We start from the raw sequence: 22,959 nt of genomic DNA on the forward strand, positions 1-22,959 counted from the left end.
TACTTGGTACATTGATGACAACCTTTTCTCCTCTCCTGTGTCGGATATTTCTTGTTAGGGTACTAAAACAGACAATCAAACGTCAAGAATCGGTTACCTAAGAACATCATGTACAAGAAGAATTTGATCGTATACAAATAAACAGAATAAAACCCTCCCTCAAACTAATTCTCTGAGGCAATCCTACTGAATATTTATGTGGATTAAGATACTCGAAGGGAATGTTCTGTAAGAAGGCTCTGCGGTCACACCACTTTTTCCGCCTCTTGCTCGAGAATGCCGTTCTCTTCCCTGTTCAACCCTGGGTTCCCCAGTTCCCTGTAACTTACCAGATCAAATTCAAGTGTCTGGGGTATGCCATGGTCTGGTCTCACTGTATGTTACCGTTCCCCGTGTTAACTACAAAGATGCCAAACTTTAGTACTCACTTTCCCTAGGCATCTCTGGAGCCCCAATACCTTGGTACTGCCCTACCCAAACTGCAACATTAATACTTCTCCTCTAGATCCAGAGTGTCTAATCCAGAAGCCACCGGGTCCACTGTGGCTACTGTGCACTTGAAATGTGGCTAGTCCTAATTAAAATATGGTGTAAAGATAATATACACACCGAATTTGGAAGACTTACTACAAAAATAAAGAGGTCTTATCAATAACTTTAAAGTATGGGTTACATGTTGAAATAATTTTGGATAATTAAAGAAAAAATAAAGTCCATCTTTTTTACTTTTTTCACGTGGCTATTAGAAAATTTAAAATTATATCTGGGGCTGACAGTATGATTCTAGCAGACAGTGGTGATATAGCCTCAGCATGCAGGCCACCTCTTTCACGTGCCTGCTGTGATCCCCTCAGTCAGAAGCATCCTCTTTTCTCCAAGGAGGGTCTCTGGTGCATCTACCTTTTGGCATCCAGCATCATCTACCTTTTCTTGCAGCCGAGTATCTTTATTTTCCCCTTGGCACAATATAACACTTGAAATTGGGAATTATGTCTATAAATCTGTTTTCCCCAAAAGTCTCTGCATATAGCAGATGTGCAGACCTGTTAAAGGAGTGAACGCTGACAAGTCCCGTGGTTCCTGCCTGTAGATGAGGAGCCTAGGTTTAGGCTGTCAGAGGAAACTCAAGGTACAAAGCAAGATCTGATGAGTGTGGGCCCTGAAGCAACTTAAAACCCAGGAATGAAACTACAAACAGACCTAGAAGTTAATAGAGCAGAAGGTACAGAGTTGTACATATTTTGCCTCATTCTGAAGGTATACTGAGTGAGAGAGTAGATCACTTAGTTATTTCTACCTTTTCTGTCCCTCTCTAAGAGAAAGCTTCCCCAAACAGGCATTTAAGGAACTAGGATTGAAAAGAACCTGCACATTAAAGAAGACAGTGACTTTAATGTGGATCAAGATATTCTGATGGAATGTTCTCTCAGCAGGCTCTGCAGTAACACCACTTCCTCTGCCTCTTGCTCGAGAATGCTGTCACACACTAAAGAAGCAAATCGCTTTAAGATGACTTGGAAAATGGGCAAGTCAGCCGGGTTCTGAGCAGCATCAAACAACCAACCAAATGCACATATGCCCGCTGGCTTCTCTGGTTAGTTACAAGAGGAGCCTGAACTCTTAACTGCGACAAGGATTCTGGGAAGGAGCACCTTACTCCTAGAAGGCATGGTAAGAGTGAGGCACATCTGCATTCATTCGCAGAGACATACTCACCTGAAGCGGGGATGCTTGTTTATGGCTTCATCAGGAAAGAAGAGGGACTTGGAAGCTCCTCCTTCGAGTGGATTGGGTTTAAACTCTGGCAGCGTGAACCCAGGACAGCCTAATCTACAACAAATCAAAGAACTAAGTAGGCAGGATTTGTCTTCAAAAGTTAACGGTATCTCACCATCACCGCACCTGTTAAGAACCACGCCTCTCCATGTTACCCACTAAGGAAAGTCAGCACACAGACACCATGTAAATACTGTGCTTTACAAACACCCCCTCGGCACTGGGTCTTCTTCAGCATCATCTTTTGTGATTGCAGCCCTTTAGTGACTGTATTAGAGACCTTTCACCCACCTGCAATCTCTACAGAGCTTATTCACCTCCACCCATCTCTTCACTTAATAGCAAGGACCAACAGCACAGAAGTCCCTAGGCTACATCATATCAACTGTCATGGGTTATGGGTTCCCCCTACACAGTTTCTGAGATGTCTTCCTTTACTAGCTCTTATGTCTCGGATTGTCTGTTGACCCCTGCACACCACCACCACCCCCAACCTGTTGATAAGCTTTGTTCAAATATCGTAGGGCTCTCATGTTTTTTGCCTCTCCAGGTCACCTCACGAGTCCATCATGATTAGGTAGTGTCTAGGGGAGCCTTTGTGGCTCAGGTCATGATCTCACGGTTCGTGGGTTTGAGCCCCGCGTCGGGCTCTGTGCTGACAGCTCGGAGCCTGGAGCCTGCTTCAGATTCTGTCTGTCTGTCTGTCTCTCTGCTCCTGTCCTGCTCACACTCTGTGTCTCTCAAAAATAAACATTAAAAAATTAAAAAAAAAAAAAAAATTAGGTAGTGTCTCTACAGGTGCCCCCATCCACCCCTAAGATTGCCCTCTGATGTCTGAAACCCAACCTTATTATCTTACTTGACCCAAAGAACAGCTTTAATTCCAACGCAAAAATGAAGCTCTGTATTTATCCCTAGAGGTAAAGCTCAAATTCCACATCAACTGCAGTGACGCCACCAGTTCCTCAGGTTAAGAAGTTTAAGGTCATAGTTAAGTGTGCTGCTCTGAGAGAGGACAAAGACTGACCGTTCGTGAAGGCAAAACAAGGCAGGCTCTTGTCAGGGCTTTGGATCAGTGGTAGGAAACTTTTGGCCTTAGAGCCAAGACTAGCCCATGCCTTATTTTCAGCCCCTACCTTTTATAAAATAAAGTACCCGCTGGCTGCCCACATCCGCCTTGTGAACAACAACTGAATTGGCTGATCTTATCTGGGAAACAGTTTCCAGCTTTCATGAGGGTTCCTGAGAATTCTTGCACCTATGTGCATTCTCTACTATGAGCCTGCAAACTCAGGAAAAGTCCTGTAAGAGTGGCAAACTTCAATCTTGGGGATTCTTAGCCAGCCAGAATTAGGCTGAACGGAAAGGACAAGGAGAATGTGTCTGGCAGGACAAGGCAATCAGAACTCAGATCTTCAGACTCCTATAGCACTGCTTTTCTTCCAGACCAGCACCATCCATCAAAACTCTATGCCACAATAGGAATGTATGTCTGCACTGTCCAATACACGTGTGTCCCACGCATGTGGCTAGTGAGCACCTGACTTGAAGCTAGTGTGACTGAGGAACTAAATTTTCCATTTAAGTTGGCTTAAACTTAAAAATTCACTTGGCCACTGTTTGGGCTTCGAGATCCATGAGATTTTGCCTCTTTACAGAGAGAAAAATCACACTATTTACACTTAAGAAACCAAGTACTCCTTTCTCTCTTGACCCCAAAAGAAAACTTTCCTTATCATTCATTCACTACAGATATAGGGTGAACCTTCTACAACTAAATAATAATTGTTTCGTTTAACAAATCCAAAAATGCCCTATCAAAAAATGTATGATGAAGCTTTTAAAAAAAAATCCATTTTTGGAAGAAAACTTATTCTTCTGTCCCAACTCTCCCTTTATAACTCCTACTGCTTTTGGGATAACAACTCAAATTCTCAGTTAACCTCATCTGGCCCCGCCAACTACGTGCCCAGGCTCCCCTTCACCTGCAGCACCCCGGTCCCACCGGCTAGCCTTCTTTTGGTTCTCTCAAGGCTCCGTGCTTTCCCCATTCATCCTGAGACGTCTACCCACTCTGCTCCCTCTACCTAGGCCATCCTGCCCCTCCATACTCCCAATTCCCAATAGGGCTTTGGACTTCATTCCAATCATCAGCACCACCCCCCGCCCCCCGCCCCCAGCAGAGTCCACCAACAACCTCGTCCCGGTCTCTGTTCCGTGTCTTTTCCTCACGGCACTGCCTCGACTTCATGTTCGGTGGATCTGTAGGGATTTGATCACTCAGTCTCCGCACAGGTAAAGACTCTGCCGTTTGCATTTATGACTGCATCCCCACACTGCATGGGTCTGGCACGGAGCAGGCACTCAAGTATCTGAGTGACGGACACAGTCGTGATTTTTCACCTCCTCAAAATTCTAGGGCAAAGGACCATGCCAACTCTCTTCCAAGCAAACCCGTCCACCCTCCTTCAGCTGGGGATTTTCTTTTGGCAGGGAAAGAGGAGCGGCCTGCATAATGGCACGAAGGAATCACAGAAAACAAGACGTCCAAGTTGTTTAAATAGAGTTTCAACTATTTCTATGTTATGTTAAGATGGAGATTTTTTATAAAGAAAATTCCTATTCAGCATCCTTCTGAGACCAGTGATAGGATTCAGAATGCCCATGTTCGTTATACTTTTATCAGGAAAAAAAGGGAGGGTATAAAGATAGTTCTAAGTGTTCCAGTCCAAGGAAATCAATCCCCAAACAAAGCTCTTTTGAACTTTGAGGAGGTAAGCACACTTTGCCACAACCTGACAGATACCTAGCATAGATGAACCAGATTGACAATTTGGTAGAACTGCATTCCTATGCAGAACTCCTGGGTTTAATTTTACGCTATTTATAGACCTCCTTCTATGCTAGGAATATAGCTTCACTGTTTATTATTCACTTTACTCGATATTTACTTTTATGAGCTTTCAGCCACAACTAGATTGGAAGACAAACTGTAAATTGCCTTTTCATCACAACACTCAAACATGGCCTGATGACCCCCTCATTCATAGTTAAGATGGATCAATAGTGGACCAGAAGCGCTGATGCCAGCCCTCCAACAGGTGACCTTCCAATCACCACCAATATCACCAATCGCTAGTGGGTACACAGGTTTGGGGAAGCAACTGTCAGAGTTGAGTGAGAAGGGCACATGATAATCATCAGAGACTCTGCTACTCTTTACGGGGTCAGAACTGCGTGGCAGACATGCTGCTCCTACCAGCCGGGCTGGGGCTGGACTCTGCCACAAGGCTATCAGTCACAGTGGTCCCCACGGTCATGCCCACTGAGGCCAGACCAATGCTCTCACCACAATGCTCTGGGCCACCACCCACCAACTGGAACTGGCATGCAATTTTTGCCTGCAGCTCTCACATTACAGATTCTATCAAAGTATGAACTGTCTGTAAAGTATGAGAACTGTTCAGTCAAATGCTTGGGTCATGATTTGCTTTTTATAAGCTGAAGCTCTGAACTAACTATCTGCTGGGGCATGTTAATATAGGAACTAACCTGGGAAATGAAGTTATTGTGCAAAGAGCCTGATTTTCTCCTAATAAAGAGGTCGCCTCCTTCCGGCGTTTTCTCATGTTGTCTTCAACTGTGTTGAACTCGGACATAGTTCCTCCGTACGGTTGTCCAGGTGTGCCTTCAATCATGTAACTGCCATACTCTGGTCTCCACAGGGTAGGATGGCTACAGAAGAGGGAAAATTCCATTCCATCATATTTTGCTGCTGTCAATTTTTAGAAGTTTTTAAAAAGTCAATTCAAAAAATTTAGAAACCATTCAGTATAAATGAAGCTAAGAACTCCTTCACAGTTCCCAAAGGCTGGTAATTCTCCAGAGCTCTTTAACCATGTAAGGGTTATAAGTACTGGACCCAAAATATTTTTAAGTAACTGAGAACCACACACAGGGCAATCACTGTCCAAGACAAGCTAGTCCACTTTGCGACAAAGGAGAGGAAGCCTTTGGCCTTAAGGGCTCTTTCAGTTCAATGCTAGACTCCAAACTCAAATGCTGCTTCCCAAAATCGAGTGAGCAGAAAACTGAACTGGAAAGTACATGCCCCTTCACCTCTTTGCCTACTTAAGGAAATACTGCAAAAACATCCCGCCAGCCAAACACCCTCCTCTGTAAGCTCAATCTGGCACCATGGTTTGTGATCTCAGTAACGCTTTGTCAATGGTTTGTTGTTTTTGTTTTTTCTTGTACATTTATTAATATTAAGGAGGTTTTATATTGAGCTCATAGTTCTAAGTGCTTTATAATACGTTAAGATATTAATGTCCATACCCTACATGGAAAGTATTATTATCCCTACTTTACAGGTGAGGAAACTAAGGCACAGAGAAATAACTTGTGCAAGGTTGCACCCAGCTATGAAGTAGGGGAGCCAGGATTTGAATCCAGACAACTTGGGAGGACCAGAACCTGTGCCCTCAACTACTATGCCACCCTGTCTCCTATACATCTGAGGAAAGATTCTATTTTAATAGTTCTATCAGTTTCAGAAACACTGTAACAATCCTTCAGTTTATCAGCTTACTTTGGGTTTGTCCTTTCCCCCTTTTCTTGTAGAGTTTCAAGAACTTCTTCTCCAGACAGGACCAACTGGACTCTCTTATTTTCATGATCAAAAGACACCAACATGTATTCCACCTATTGAAAGTAAAAGAGAGATTAACCTTCTTCCAGACTCAGGTTCAGTGTGACCTTTAGGAGAAGGCAGGAAAATCAAGGTTGGAAAGGGCCCACCGTAACTAGAGACCGTCACATCTGCTTACACTGCACACAATGAGTGTTCTTTTGCATAATATGAAAACCTGGAGAAACTCGTCAGTCAACAGTGGCACTGTTTGAGGACAAGAACTTTTTCCCTAATTATTTCTTTCTCCTGCTCTATTTAATATGCTAAACAAAGGTCAAGATGCCCATTTTCACAGACTGCACTTCAAAAGAAGTATTTCAAAGCTAAGATTCTGTAAATCTCAGTTACACAAAGAAGCTGCATTTTAAAATTTATTTCCTCAAATGGCTTACTGAAGGTAAGTAGTTATCTGGGCATTCTAATCATGGTAGATTAATAACCTGCCAGTGGATAAGGATAAATGGAACTGTAAGTCCCACTATTGGAGAGTTAATTCATAATCATAAACACATCAATATGGAGAGGTTATTTTAGGAGTTTCAACAACTTACTTTTGGTTTCTCATGAGTAACTTAAGACAACTTGCCCACTCTGAAACCATACAAAATTTACAGTGTAAGGTGCACTACTGCATTGATAACACCACCTGGTGGAATTCTGATAAAAATCAGGAGTTAAATACCAAAGTAGGTCTTTTCTGGGTGGAGTACAAATAGAACATGCTTTTGTTTTCCTGAAAACACATGCTTTAAATTATGATAGTATAAATAGTGAAGACTATGAATCACGATTTATGGCTGAAATAAAACATTACCTGTATATAAGTGAAAAGGTATGGAATCAGATCATACAGGCAAACACTTGAGAATACCCTCTGCACAAGATACCAAAACAGAGAAAAGGTAGGAAACTGGTGCCCACAAAGCATACTCAGTCGGCAGATGTATTTTGTTTGACTTATTAAAAAAAAAAAAAAAAAGGAAGCAACAATACATCCACTATCTCCACTATCTACCTGACATTTGACATGCAAATCCAGATTTCCAGCCTTAAAAACAAATGTCCAGGGGCACCTAGGAGGCTCAGTCGGTTAAACACTTCAGCTCAGGTCTTGAGAGATCTCAGGGTTCCTGGGTCCACGCTGACAATGCGGAGCCTGCTTGGGATTCTCCCTAACCCCCCACTCCCACCCTGGGGCCCCTTTCACGCATGCATGTGTGTGCGTGTGCGTGCTCTCTCTCCGCCCCACCCCCCCAAATAAGCTCAAAAATTTTTTTTAATTTAAAAAACAAAAAACTCCACAAATGCCCAAAAGCCCAGTATTGCCCTTTTGAAGGGCAGGGTATGAGCTCCTCTCCTTGGAGGGCCATGCTCTGGTCTGCAGTGGCCTATTCTCTTTACTTATTATGTGTACCTGCCTGGCTTTGGAAGGCATTTCAATCAGGCGCCCCATCACAGACACAGTAATGTTCAACCGGAGACTGTTTTGCACCTCAGCTAAGAGATATAATTATAAAGGAGGAAAGAATGTTAGTAACCATAGGAAATAGCCTAGCAGGTTTAAACAACACGCTTTTGAACCAACTTTTATTAGTTGTTACTAGGGACTGAATGTGCTCCACCCAACCCCTACCAAATTCATATGTTGAAGCCCTTAATCCCCAATGGGATAGGATTAGTGCCCTTATTAAAAGAAATGGAAAAGATCACCTCTCTTGCCACCATGTGAGGACACCGCAAGAAGGCAGCTATTCAGAAGCCAGGAAGAGGGCCCTCATCCCAAAATGAATCTGTCCCGACCTTTCACAGTGGACTTCCCAACTTCCAGGACCATGAGAAACAGAAGTCTGTTGTTTAAGCTACCCAGTCTGTGGTGTGTGGTACAGTAGCCTGAACTAAGATAGCAGTTTTATTGATGAGTTTAAGTTCCCATTCTTGTTTTTGTATTAGAACATTTTTAGTCCAAGAAATAGGTAAGACTACTTGGCTTAGCTACATGAAACAGAAATGTGAAATCTGCACTTGTAGGATCACTCAATGTCAAATTCCTGAAAACTGTGGGCGGCAGAATCTGAAACTGCTCCCATATTTAAGCACAGGTTTTCAGATAGTTTCTCCTTCCTCATCAGCAAAGAGCTGATGGAACAGGAAACTAAGTCTCAGGATAGATACATGAAAATATCCTAAGTAAAAGACACAAATTTACCTTTAAATGAGCATAATGAGAAAGGATATGCCACGAATTTTCCTACGCAGATCCAACCTCCAAACCATCATTCAAAGTAGGAATCATCACCTATTTTACAGATGTGCTAAGATGTGCACAGAGGCTGAGTAAGCTTGCCCTAGACCACAAATGTCAGAGCAGATGTGAACCCAGCCTGCCTGGCCTCCAGGCTCAGCACACCTTGCTGCTAGGACTATAGAGGATGCCAATCTTGGTTAGTGATGAGAAGCTTTTTAAAGAATCGTTATAAGCTATATGAGGCAGGGACAGAATAGAACACTGGCTGAAAATATAAAAAATGGATTATGACTCAATTTTATGAAGTGGACCTGACATTCTACCATAGAAGCTGAAACATTACAGGTACAGTTACAGATTTAAATAGATGCCTCAGCCAATCTCTTAGGCCCAGGACAGAGCTTCTGGCTCTATGATGCCTTACTAACTCTCTCAGGGGTCTTCCTACTTCAGTACTTCCTCCTTTGATCACTGGCTGCAACACGTCTGCAAGGCATCATCTGCTATCTGGGCTATCTTCTTAACCAGATAACATGTTTCCTGTGGGACAGAAGAAGAGATACTTCCTAGCTTACTGGGTTCCCATCATTTATCTATTACCAAAGTGAGTAATAACTTTTGTTATCTATGATACAAGCTAAAGTAGAATAAACTCTGGTTGGTTTCCTAGGTTTGAAATAATTGAAATCCTTAGTTTTCAAAATCACTCTGAGGCCCTAAGTTTAAAGCATGGGAATGACACTGAAGAGCAAAAAGCTCAAACTTGGTCTGAGTTTTAAATATCAGCCAAATGGATGACATTTAAAATGCTTACAAAAGAAATGCTCCTTAATTAAAAAATAATCATCCATGATCTCATTAAGTGAATGAAGCAAACACATCAGAATATTTACCAAATGGGGGCGCCGGGGTGGCTCAGTCAATTAAGCATCCGACTTCAGCTCAGGTCATGATCTCACAGTTCAAGCTCACAGTTCGAGCTCCCTGTCCGGCTCTGTGCTGACAGCTCAGAACCTGCTTCAGATTCTGTGTTTCCCTCTCTCTATCTGCCCCTCCCCAGCTCGCTCGCTCTGTCTCTCTGTCTCTCAAAAAATAAACATAAAAAAAAAAAAAAAAAAAAGAACATTTACCAAATGAGAAAAAACAAACAAACATACTTTTGGATAAAAATCAAAGATCAGTTAGAAGCCTGAAGAATTTTCTGAATGTTTTTCAAACTCAAATTTAGGGTGTTCTGAAGCAATCACCCCCTATAGTGGCTTTGATTTTCCTGCATCAGTGCTCAGAATGGTTCCTTCAGCTCCTAGTTTTATCTTTTTTAAAATCTTCCTTGAGGGGCGCCTGGGTGGCTTGGTCGGTTAAGCGTCCGACTTCGGCTCAGGTCATGATCTCACAGTCCGTGAGTTCGAGCCCCGCATCGGGCTCTGTGCTGACAGCTCAGAGCCTGGAGCCTGTTTCAGATTCTGTGTCTCCCTCTCTCTCTGCTCCTCCCCTGTTCATGCATGCTCTGTCTCTTTCTGTCTCAAAAATAAATAAACGTTAAAATCTTCCTCGACCCACCTCAATACACTTAAGTTTATTTGTAATTCTAGATCACACAAGCAGTCAAATAATTAACTCAGTCTCTCCTAACAGCCAAACTAGAGCCAAAATGGAGTTTGGTTCAGTGAGCTAGCTGTTCAGTGATAATAAAGTCAAACAGTAAGGCAATGCTTTCCCAATGTAAAATACCTAAAGCCACAGTGACTTTATTATTATCTGGACTTTGTCCCCATCTTAAACCCTTTCTGCAAACAAAGAATGAGAGTAAAAGACAAAATCAAAGAGAAAATAACAAAACAGGATACAGAAGCCCTTCTGAATACAACAGATTCCAAGGATTAAACCGTACCAGCTTCCTAACTTTGAGTAGCATCTAGGCTGTGTATTCAGAGTTACAGCAACATCTATGTACACTGCATACATACACAATTCCAAGATATTGTAAGTGGACTGCAGAGTAATTCAAATTTGTGTAATCAACATATTTGGAAGTAGCAAAAATAGCCACTGGGCTCTATTCTCAGTATACAGATTACAACTCCCTAAATGTAATTTAGGGACATTGCTACTTGGTACCCATTAGTTATCTTTTTAAACGGGGGGAGAAGAGACACAATAAAAATAACCAACCACTATGTAAGATGCTTATTTTAAAATGTGCACTTTTTCTATACATTAAAATTTTTTTAATTTCATTGTGAAAAAGGCTAAATTTTATCCCACTAGAATAAAAGCCACTAATATCTCTGAGCTGTTGAATCAAAGACAAAGGCACATTCAAAAGACTATTGTGTAGTTTATGTGTTATATAGTGTTGCTAGGAATGACCTGAATACAATAATCCACTAGTTATTCAGCGCAGGTTTGCACAAGCACAAGGTGCTTTATGTTCATCTAAAATTAGGCCAAGAAAAGTAAAGAATCTTAATTGAGGGTGATGTAAGTTCTCAGGACAATGCTGAATATATAGTCGACCGTTAAGCGATCATGGCATCAGAGTTCAAGATAACAATAGTAACTGTTAATATAAATATATTCAAGTTTTGTAGGATTTATGTGGTCTTTAAATGACATTTACCACTAGTTTAAAATAAATCTCCTTTGTAAAAAAAACTTTTGATACTCTACCATGAAGGTAAGTGTTTCAGAGAGCTTGGAATTTGAGAAAAAGCTAGACATTTTATAAAACACGAATTTTAAGATTTCTACTCCCTGGAAGTAAAAACAGTACTTAATTAGGAAAGCAATCTAGTTCTATAAGGCTCAGAAGCAGTTACAGGCAGTTCCCTATTTAGAGAGATGATACTCTAAGAAATTCTTTTGTCTCCAGCCATCCTCTTGAAATTCAAAATTCAGGGCCAGGTCCTCAACTCCACTGTTGGCTCTCTTCCAGTGGCCCAAGCAGTAGTCTTGACTCTTGCTAGAATAACCTGCTTCTGAGACGCAGTTTTCTCCTTACACTAACTCCAAAACAAGCCCACAGCCACTTTGAGGGTTAAGGCCCCAGTTAGAGTTGATGACCAATCAGTGCCAAAACCCATGGTCTTGCTGCTCCACCCTCCCCACCCCCCTCTGTCCTTTCACCCGCTCAACAAGGCCCAGTGTTGGGTAGGTGCTGACAATACTGTGAAGGGTCAGGCAGGCGTGGCTCCTTTTTCTCAAGCTTCCTCTGTTGCTGCTAAAGCCACAGCCAATAACACAGAAGGGTCTGGGTGAGCACTGGAGATAACCAAACAGAGCTGTGCATGTGTAATAGGAGGAGCTGATCCAGTCTAGTTCAGAAGGCTTCCTGGAGGAAAGGGACTGGCCAAAGGGGAGGGTCTATTGATGTTTCAATAACTTCCCACAGGATTCCCATGCTTTCCCCAACAACCGCTCTGACTGCAGCATCATCGCCTCTCTGGCTGGTCAGAGATGCAGATAAACTGGGCCCTCCCCAAAGAGATCACGCCATGACAGTCCTTCTCTAGATTATAAGCTATTTTAAAGCTTAGCAGCCATGCCTTCTATCCAGAAGACAGTTTTCTCACATGGCAAAATAAAAGGACCAATATTTTTGAGCACTCTCAACCATTCAGTTGGATGGCATCCATTTCCATATGATGGGCACCAGCATGATACCCAAACTTAGAGCACCCCAAGAGGTGTTAGCCACAGTGATGCTTTTTTTTTCAACCCCAGTACTTAAATGGGGAAGAGGCGAATGATAAGACCAAAAGAATAGCTGTGCTTAAGATAGTGAATAAACTTACATAAGAAATTCTTACATGAATGTAGTGAAATTTGATATGACTCAGAATCTGGTTTTAAGGTGGACTCCCAGGTTAGACACATCTAACATTACAAATATCAAAACCAGTGTTTTATGTGGTAATGTCTGAGCATTTGGGGGGACCAGTAACTAGGAAGTAGAAACTGGAATACATGTGCTTTTATAGATTCATGTATATGGTGATGTTCTAAACTATTGATATGTTAGAGTAAACTGCCCTATGTTCCCTAAATAAATGTTTTAGTAGTTTAGTCTACAGTTATGTCAAATTCTTATAATATTTGATGTATTTTGACTTTCTCTCCTACTGTGAAATGTAATTTCATACCACAGAATTACACAGGGTGTACTCTAGGGAACTTTACACTTTTAGAAACCAAAATAAATGTGGCCTTGCCCTGACCTGGTCTTCTGTTGCCATCCTAGATTAGGACTTAAGCTGACAGAGTAGGTTGCTTTTTATTTATAATGTTAATCTCAATCTTAACAATGCATAACATCTGTGAATTTCCTGTATGATTAGGTGAAGTAACTTCCTTGAATCATTATCTTGGTCCACACAGAGAAAAATTCTTCACATGCCAAGATTAGTAATATGAAGTCTAAGTGAAAAAATTTAAGACTTTAAAAGAGACAAAATGGGAGCTGCTGGGAAGATTATGAGAATGACACCTTTCACTAAAAGAAAAACAAATTCACACTGTCCATTATAGTAGATAGTAAGCATATGTAGCTATTCCAATTTAGATTTAAAATAAAGTTAAAAATTCAGTTCCCAATTCCCACTGGCTACCCTACTGAATAGAGCAAATATTTCTATTACTACAGAGAGTAACATTGAACCTCACTGGACTAAAACCTAAAAGAAACCTCAGTCCTGGAATTGTACATGGGCCTATTAACTCACTACATGGGAAATCCCTAAAAGTACATCTGCTCTTTCATGCTCTATTAACAGCAGGAGACATTTATTTTCTGGGCCTCTGAATTTATGTTCATCCGATTTTTTTTTAACCATACCACTACACTTCAAGCATATTTCAGTTTTAATTTTCTGATGGTTATAAAGACCACGTTAAGGCATTCCTACCTTCTTTCTGAATCAAACCTAGCAGAACCCAGCCAGTCTTCTCACACAAATTAACCTCACTAAAAGTAATTCATCAAGTAAAGTTACCAAAGGTCATGTTTCCCATGGCCACCAATTTTACACAGGCACTCGACCAAAAAAAAAAAAAGAAAAAAAACCACCCACAAAAACAAACCCTAAACCTAAACTGCAGACCATTGCTTCTCAAGAAACAATACGGTTAGTTTTTATTTACCTCAAAACATCTCTTAGATCTGTAGCTTCTGAGTTTTAAGGACAAGTCAATTCCTTGGCTCTTTCCTGCAAACATATTCCTCTGCCAGAGGAATATGGCAGGCCCACCTGGCGGGTGAGTCACAGGGGGATGGGGTGGGCAAAGGGAATGGACAACTGGGCCGTGTCTGTGGAGCTTCCTGTGGTAGGTGGGCTGACATGGAGAGTCTGTGGGGCAGGGGACAGGTAGGAAGAGGGACAGGCGCTTGAAAGGAGCTGGGCATGGATAGATGTGGGAGAGGGGTGAACTTTGCAGGGCTCAGGGTGCAACTGACCACTACACCTTCCTGTGTGTGCTCAGGCGTGACACGGGCAATTGACCTGTGTGCAGCCCCAGGCAGCTGGAGCCAGGTGCTGAGCCGGAAAATTGGGTGAGTGTGGAGTCCCAGATGGGGTGGCCAGGAGGGGAGGGGAGGCCAGGTCAGGGATGGGCCAGGAGTGAAAACTGGGTTGACGTGGGCCAGGCTGTCTGCAGGGGTCAGGGCTCCTCTGCCAGAGGAATATGTCACTACAGGGCTGACAAGAAAAAAGGTATCCTGGTCCCCATCCAGATAAAGGCTGCTTTTGATCAACTATTGTTTAGTTCTCAGTATGGGGAGGTGTGTGTCAAGAACCTCTGAGGTGGCTCCTACCACGTGTGGGCAAGCTTAGGGCTTTAGCAAAGGGTCATGCTTGTTGCTGAAGAGAACATGCACCCTCCATGGTGGTGCGCAGCTCTGCCCGATGCACTCCTAGAACTGGACAATCAAGAAGACAAGTATAGGGGCGCCTGGGTGGCTCAGTCAGTTAAGTGTCCGACTTCGGCTCAGGTCATGATCTCGCAGTCTGTGGGTTCGAGTCCCGCATCGGGCTCTGTGCTGACAGCTCAGAGCCTGGAGCCTGCTTCCGATTCTGTGTCTCCCTCTCTCTCTGCCCCTCCCCTGCTCATGCTCTCTGTCGCAAAAATAAAAACATTAAAAAAAAAATTTAAGAAAACAAGTATAATTTTTCAAGGTGTGTTTATAAATTCAGTGGGCTTAAATTCAAGGACTGCCAAAAAAAAATAGAAGAAATTTGGAGTTTTAGTTTTTAGGAACCAGTGGTAGACTAACCCACCAAAGTGGTTAAAAAAAAAAAAAGTGCTTTCTAAAGAGACTGAGTGACAGCCAACTGTAAAGCAGATACATTCTACCTCCCAAGTGACTGCTGTGCTCAGGCCCATCTAGGCCCCCAGAGCCAGGGTCATGGGGGGCTGGGGAGAGCATGGATTCAACACCATATTCCACCATCACAAGAATCTGAGCACAGATGCTCTTTCATAATCACATCTCATAAAGGCAGCATCAGGGCTCCACCTCAGGAATGACACCTGGATGTTTGGGCAGATCCCTCCAAGAGAGCAATGCTAACCTCCTTAAGATCAGATTTGGAAGATGGAGACCCTTGTTAATATAGACTCCTTTCCTGCCATATTTGAAATTCCTGTTAAAGAGTAAGTCAAAGGTCCTGATTTTGGCCCAATACCTGCTGGCCTGGGCTGAGGTTGACGCAGGCTGCATAACTAACAACTGAGATCAGCCTGGGTTTCATATAAAGGGCTCATCCGCATCTGCCTTTTCACCGGGCTCCGTTGCCAGCAGAAGATTAGCTGGGAAGGCTGCAGTCATGTTACTAAATCTGCTAGCATTCATCCTGCAGACCGAGAAATTTACCAAGCATATTCAATATTACAGTTTTGAAAGAATGTTGGCATTTCACTTCTAGAAGGGAATCACTGGCCATCTGGTAACGAAAAATACTTAAACATCTGTGACTCTAAGACATTTGTATTTTTACTCAGAAACAAGAGCCTACTTCCTTCATCACCACCATCCCTACCTCTATTTTTTTCTTCTTTTTCTTTCCACATTCAATCTCATCTTGTGTTGGAGCCCATGAAAACTGTTACAGAGAGCTTTTCCTCCTGCTCATTTGGGAGCTAGGAGTTCATGTTTTGGTGTCCATCAGTTTCTGAGAAGGAGTACATATAAAAACGGCATGTGGGGTGCCTGGGTGGCTCAGTCAGTTAAGTATCTGACTTGATCTCAGCTCAGCACATGATCTCATGGTTTATGAGATCAAGCCCCAAATCAGGCTGTGGCTGGCAGCTCAAAATGTGCTTGGGAGTCTCTCTCTCTGTCCCTCCCTTGCTTGCACTCTCTCGTGCTCTCTCAAAGAAACTTAAAAACAAAAACAAAACAAAACAACTGCATGCAAAAGTGCCTAAACCAGAAGTATACAGCACCACTCAGATGCTACTGGCTATTGTTTTCTACCTCTTGGGCAGAGGTATATTTATTGAGGCAGAATAGGAGTCTTAGCGGGGTTTTTCAAATGCTAGTTACAAGCCTGTAATGAGCCAAAGTAGGCAGTAATCAACATCACATAAAAATTTTGAAATTGAGGGGTACTGGGGGGCTCAGTCCATTAAGCATCTGACTCTTGGTTTTGGCTCAGGTCATGATCTCATGGTTCGTGAAATTGAGCCCCACGTCAGGCTCTGCGAGGACAGTGTGCAGCCTGCTTGGGATTCTCTCCCCATCTTCTGTCTGCCCCTCCCCGCTCATGCTCTCTCTCAAAATAAAAAATGCTCTCTCTCAAAAAAAAAAAGCAGTCACTTGGGAGGTAGAATGTATCTGCTTTACAGTTGGCTGTCACTCAGTCTCTTTAGAAAGCACTTTTTTTTTTTTTCAAATCAAGAATAAAATACCAGAATGTGTCACTCATGGGAATGGAAATACCATTTCACCAACGTTTTGTTTCATTTGGCATTTGTTTCCAGTACTATTGGTCTCAGTCAAAAGTGAAAGCTCCTAGTGTAGAACGGGGCCTAATTCTGCAATCAGGCAGTCCTGGGTTCCTGCACCAAGCAGATCCAGTCATTCCCTTCCTTGAAACTTTCAAGTGGCTCCCACTGGGCTAAATGACCCAACACCCCTCACCAGGAACATTAAGGCTAGTCTTCCGACCTCTGCCTCCTTTATTTCCCACCTCCCTCCTCCCCATTGTGTTGTGGCCACACTGGCCACACTTCTTTCTCCAAAAACCAAGTCAGGACCTTGACAGCCCTTCTATTCTCTCTGCTTAGAAAGATTTTACCTCAGCCCTTCAAACAGCTAGCTTCTGAGGGTCTCAATGCCACCTTTCGGAGAAATCTTTGCTGACCACCCACTACCACAACCTCCTTCTTGTCCCCACCCCCAAGAGGCACCAACCTGCTCAGAACAGCCTTAATTTTCCCTCTTTTCTTACAAATATTACAATTATGGACATTTGGAATGTGTTTTAGTCTCTGAGCCTTGGTTTCATCATCTGGAAAAATAGGAGGAAAAAAAAAGTCCTTTCCAGCTCTAAACGAGTAAAGGTATCCACTGCTTTTCAAATATTTGAACCAAGCCACTTTGTTGGTAGGAAAGAGCTACATCAGCAGGGGTTTCCCCACTATCTATCTGGAAGTGAGGTGTTCCTATAAAAACTTTCATAAGCAGAACTGGTATAAGGCGAGGAGCGTTTCTGGTTTTCCAAAAATTCGCGGTAGGCCACTCACTGTTACAAAAGACCTACCTCAGTATGGTAACTTTGTTTTCACAGCAGCAAGAATTCTCTTTAGATTTCTTTCAGTTAGTGAAACACATACTAATCTACGTCTTTTATAAGAGAAACGCCGTCATGCAAAGTTTCAGAAAGTGAGGGATAACTGTACCTGTTTTTGTTAATTGAAAGAAATCTGAAGGAGATTTTCTGCTTTTACAAAAAGGCAAAGGGTCACCTGGTGGCTCAGTCGGTAAGCATCTGACTCTTGATTTCAGCTCCTCAGGTCAAGATCTCACAGCTCTGCACTGATACTGTGGGATCTGCTTGGGATTCTCTCTCTGCCCCTCCCCCACTCATGCTCTCCCTCTCTCTCAAAATAATTAAAAAAAAAAAAAAAAAAGGTGAAAACAACATCCCCGCAGCGAGCCCTTATACCAGAGAGCACCTGGAGCAGCTAGAGGGCCCTGCCAGGCCCCTTCCCTGGGAGCCACACCCAGCGTGTCAGCCTCTAGTCACCATAGCTCTGAACTGGGTCAGTGAGCATCTGGGCTTGATCTCGATTTATTCTGGCCACCCATTAGCAAGATACGTCCTAAGGTATCAAAAAAGTCTAAAAGAGGTTATTTGGGGGTCTGGGAATGCTAAAAAATTCTTCCATATAAATAACGGTAATTGCTTCTTCACTTTACACGATTTTGGGTTAGAAAAGATTTCAGAGGGATGCCCTTTCGGAGAGTGGGGGGAAAGCTGTATTTCTACTAAATTTTTCTAGAAACTCTTAGTATATGACCATCCATTGTTCTTTCACTGGTGCAAATACATTACTTACTCGGTGTTGCCAGGAAGGTAATTTTATTCAAATGCATTGTCTTTTTTTTTTTTTAATTTTTTTTTCAATGTTTATTTATTTTTGGGACAGAGAGAGACAGAGCATGAACGGGGGAGGGTCAGAGAGAGAGGGAGACAGAGAATTGGAAACAGGCTCCAGGCTCTGAGCCATCAGCCCAGAGCCTGACGCGGGGCTCGAACTCAAGGACCGCGAGATCGTGACCTGGCTGAAGTCGGACGCTTAACCGACTGCGCCACCCAGGCGCCCCCAAATGCATTGTCTTGTTTCCCAAAGCTTACTCCTTTCAAGCACATGATCTCTTAAACATTTTTATGTATATTATCTTTCTAAAATTGATTACAACCTCTTCTGCCATCACAATAGGAAGCTCCTAAACACACTGTCACTTTTTATTAAGGCTTTGGAATTCATTAGCTATTTTATTTCTCTAACTAGAATTACAGCAGAGGAAGATCCTTAGAGGAACACCGGGCTGCCGTGTCTAGATATGCTTTTCACAGCTGCTCTCTGAATTGCTTTCTCTTGCTTCTGCCTCAATTGATTTGTCTGTAGCTCATCCTAAACTAAGAAACCAGATGCCAAGCTTGCAGCAACTCTGTATAAAGTGAGTGCTCTCTGGGTAAAGGCTTAAGACACTTCTAGGAGTAAAATGCATAAACTTTGTACTTAGAAGCCTTTTGTTTACTTCCTAGTCCTCTCTGTATTTGAGTACTAAAGCCCACAGAGCAGGACCCCTAGATACAACTTAATACAGAAATGGCAGCCTTGGGGGCCAAGAAGAGAGGACCACCATCCTTAGCACAGGCAGCACTACTGAAAGTGTGTTAGATAAAAAGGTACCTTCCAGGGCACCAGGGTGGCTCAATCATATAAGCATCTGACTTTGGGTCAGGTCATGATCTCACGATTCGTGGGTTCAAGCCCTGCATTGGGCTTGCTGCTGTCAGTGCAGAGCCTGCTTCAGATCCTCTGTTCCTCTCCTTTCTACCCCTCCCCCCATTCACACGGTTCTCTCTCTCTCAAAAATAAAGAAAGATTAAAAAAAAAAAAGTACCTTCAGGGCGCCTGGGTGGCTCAGTCATTTAAGTGTCTGACATCGGCTCCATGATCTTGCAGTTCTGTGAGTTCGAGCCCCATGTCAGGCTCTGTGCTGACAGCTCAGAGCCTGCAGCCTGCTTCAGATTCTGTGTCTCTCTTTCACTCTCTCTGCCCCTCCTCAGCTTTCACTCTCTCTCTCTCTCTCAAAAATAAACACTAGAAAACATTAAAAAAAAAAAAAAAAAAAAACTACCTTCCAAATACCTGACTTATGTAAATATGTGAACATTTCCAGCAGGAAATGAAGGAAGCACTCCCAAATAACCTCCTTAGGTTTGTCTGAGGTTTAAAGTTCTCAGAGTATATCCTTTCAAACAAAAACTTTTTTAAAAATAAAAAATGTTAACTTTCTAAGGATTGAAGGTCACTAACTCTTGAAAACACTTCAGACAAGTGCCAGTCAACTTTTACAGGTACTTTAAGATCTTTATGATCTCTCCAGAGCATTAAAATATGTGAAGCCCTGTGTATCGAGCCCATGACCCCTGCAGGTAACCAAATGGGGCAGAGTCACAGCCTAGATTCTTACTAGCTTCCAAGAAAAGGGTGAGGAAGTCTCTTGCCTAAGGGTTTTAACTCTGCTAAATCAACATCCAGTTAAAAAAAAAAAAAAAAAAAAGGCACTAACCAAATCCAATGGACTAAAAAAAGGACCTGGGGGAAGGGAGACAAGACCAGTGGGTCTGTGTGAACATTTATGTAATTAGGAACATCTGGTTTGGGGTTCTTTTGTAATCTTACTCTGGAAACTACTACTGTATCTCAAATTCTGACCATGACAGACACAAAAGAAACCTAAGCATAAGGAAACTTTCAGAAGAGTGTCCAACAAAGTACAACTGCAGCTACATACACTCCCCAAGGATATACCAATCCAGATAACCAAGTTTTCTGAATACCTATCAACATGTATCTAAAATGAGTTCTTTTGGCCAGAAGTCTGAGACTTAATCATGTTTCCCCAACTTCTTAAACAATGTCTGAGAACACCAACCTTTAAGTGGAGATTCAGGATCATCATTCTAATATACTCAATCCATTACAATCATTCTAAATATACTACTCCAGAGACAACTTAATAGCCACAAAAGGTATTACTTAAGTGATACCCAAACTCACATGCCATCCAGTTCAACTGAAATAGTTCAATTCTGTTTCTTGCTAAAATTATAATCAAGATTTCAAGGACCCTATGAACTGTGAAGGTATCCATGGGCTTTATGCCATTTATTTCGGCCAGAAACCAATTGTTTTTTCCCCCAAGTTTGAGATAGGCTGTTGCCAAAGCCTCCAGTTCCTGCCTAACCAGCAATCCAGTGGCTTCCTTTCAGTTCTTATCCTTCCACACCTCTCAAAAGCCTGCGAGTCCTCTTCCTGCACACAGTAGTCTTACTACCCCTCACACCGTTCCCTCTCAGGATCCCACACTTTATCCCTGTCCCTTAAAATGTGTATCCATCATTGGGTGCTGGGGTGGCTCAGTCAGTTAAGTGTCCGACTTAAGCTCAGGTCATGATCTCACGGTGAGTTGGAGCCCCGCGTGGGGCTCTGTGCTGACAGCTCAGAGCCCGGAGCCTGCTTCAGATTCTGTGTCTCCCTCTCTCTCTGCCCCTTCCCAGTTCATGCTCGGTCTCTTTCAAAAATAAACATTAAAAAAAATTTTTTCTTTTAATGTGTATCCATCAGGGTTCTGAGGTGCTGCCAATGTTTCCTCTCCCTGGTCTATCTTGCTCTCCACTTTGGTTTTAACCACCATCTTTAGGCCTGTGGACTTACAATAGGCCTGGACTCACAATACTAGGTCTCCTGACATGGCCTACTAGCAAGGACCTTCAACAGACTGAACCCAACCCACCTTTCTAGCCTCAAGTTCTAGCCATTCCCTTTCCTCTGCTTTGGTCCTGTGTTACAGCAGTACTCTCTCAACTTCAGGCACCTCCATAATCTCACATTTGCACATGCCCTTTCCTTGCCTTTCTCCTTCTCCCTTTGAGTTCCACCAAAAGGTTCACTCCCCATCCCTAAGAACCCCAGGATCTCTAGATATACGGCAAACTCCTCCTCTCCTCCCTCCCCCTTGTTCACCCACCTTCCACTTGAGTTCAAAAGCAGAGAGCTTTTGATTTGTCTCTTCAACCCCATGACCTAACACAGGAAGCCTTTGATATATAGGAAGTACACACCAAATACTTAATTTAAAAATTATCCAGGGGCGCCTGGGTGGCTCAGTCGGTTAAGCATCTAACTTCAGCTCAGGTCATGATACTGCGGTTCGTAGGTTCCAGCCCTGCATTGGGTTCTGTGCTGACAACTCATAACTTGGAGCTTGCTTCAGATTCTGTGTCTCCCTCCCTCTCTCTCTGTCCCTCCCCCACTTGCACTCTCTCTCAAAAATGAACATTAAAAAAAATTTTTAAAAATTATCCATCATGTGGAACTAGACTGTATTATACTAAGCCAAACAGATTAGTCAGAGAAAGACAAATATCATATGATTGCACTCATATGTGGAACTTAAGAAACAAAAATAGATGAACATAGGGAAGGAAGGAAAAGTAAGATAAGAACAGAGGAAGGCAAACCATAAGAGACTAAATACAGAGAACAAACTAAGGGTTGCTGGAGGGGAGGTGGTTGGGGGGATGGGCTAAATGGGTGATGGGCATTAGGAGGGCACTTGTTGGGATGAACACTGGGTGTTATAAATAAGTGATGAATCACTGGGTTCTACTCCTGAAACCATTACTCCACTCTATGTTAAATTGAATTTAAATAAATTAAAAAAATTATCCATCATGGAAATATAGCCTTTAGTGTTTTGCCATAAGTAAATAAAACTTAAGTATCAGCTTTTCTGAGGAAAACATTTTTGCAATACCATCGTGCTTTTAATAGAAAAGTTGTGGGGCGCCTGAGTGGCTCAGCTGGTTGAGTGTCCATCCGGATCTTGATTTTCAGCTCAGGTCATGATCTCAGGGTCATGGGATCCAACCCTGCATCAGGCTGTGCCCTGAGTATGGAGCCTGCTTAAGATTTTGTATCTCTTTCCGCCACTCTCCCTCGCTTGCACTCACTCTAAAATTAAAAAAAGTTGTGAGGCTCAAATAGGCTCACCTAAGACGTTAAAAACAAATTTCTAGAAACCTAATATCTATGACTATATAATTAGATTATTTTGTCAGTAGCCAGTGAAGTACTTTATCTTAGATGAATGCTAAAACCCAAAAGGTGACAGGGTAAGGAAATAAATTCTACCATTTCTTGTACACATTTCCTGATTTTTGTAAGTTGTATGGAATTTAAAGTATTCTGAAACAAATTGTTAAAAGATACAATTAGAAACTATACACACACACACACACACACATATAGGTCAACATGAAATTCAAAACCAAATGATATGACTTTTTTTTTATTAGTCTTACAGATGAGAAATTTGTGGTCTAAAGAACTTAAGTTCTATACCTAATATCACACAGTTATTTGGAGGAAGATTCAAGGCTTAGACTTGCATCTTCAAATTAAAGTCCATTCATAAAATGTATGCAAACTTTTAAAATGACTGTAT

At 42.4% G+C, this 22,959-nt stretch overlaps 1 protein-coding gene across 1 annotated transcript in view; it reads right to left on the reverse strand.

Moving 5' to 3' along the window:
* Positions 1-22,959, reverse strand: part of GCLC (glutamate-cysteine ligase catalytic subunit) — a 50,884-nt gene that overhangs the window by 19,127 nt on the left and 8,798 nt on the right. Inside the window, exons 2-5 of the mRNA XM_040473778.1 lie at positions 6,368-6,480; positions 5,329-5,511; positions 1,717-1,830; positions 4-62 (exon numbers count right to left, since the gene is read on the reverse strand). Of these exons, the coding sequence (XP_040329712.1) occupies positions 4-62; positions 1,717-1,830; positions 5,329-5,511; positions 6,368-6,480 (469 nt within the window). The remainder of the gene's footprint in view (positions 1-3; positions 63-1,716; positions 1,831-5,328; positions 5,512-6,367; positions 6,481-22,959) is intronic.

The sequence above is a fragment of the Herpailurus yagouaroundi genome, unplaced genomic scaffold (assembly GCF_014898765.1).
Source record: "Herpailurus yagouaroundi ecotype Mexico unplaced genomic scaffold, PumYag 139, whole genome shotgun sequence".
NCBI lineage: Eukaryota > Metazoa > Chordata > Mammalia > Carnivora > Felidae > Herpailurus > Herpailurus yagouaroundi.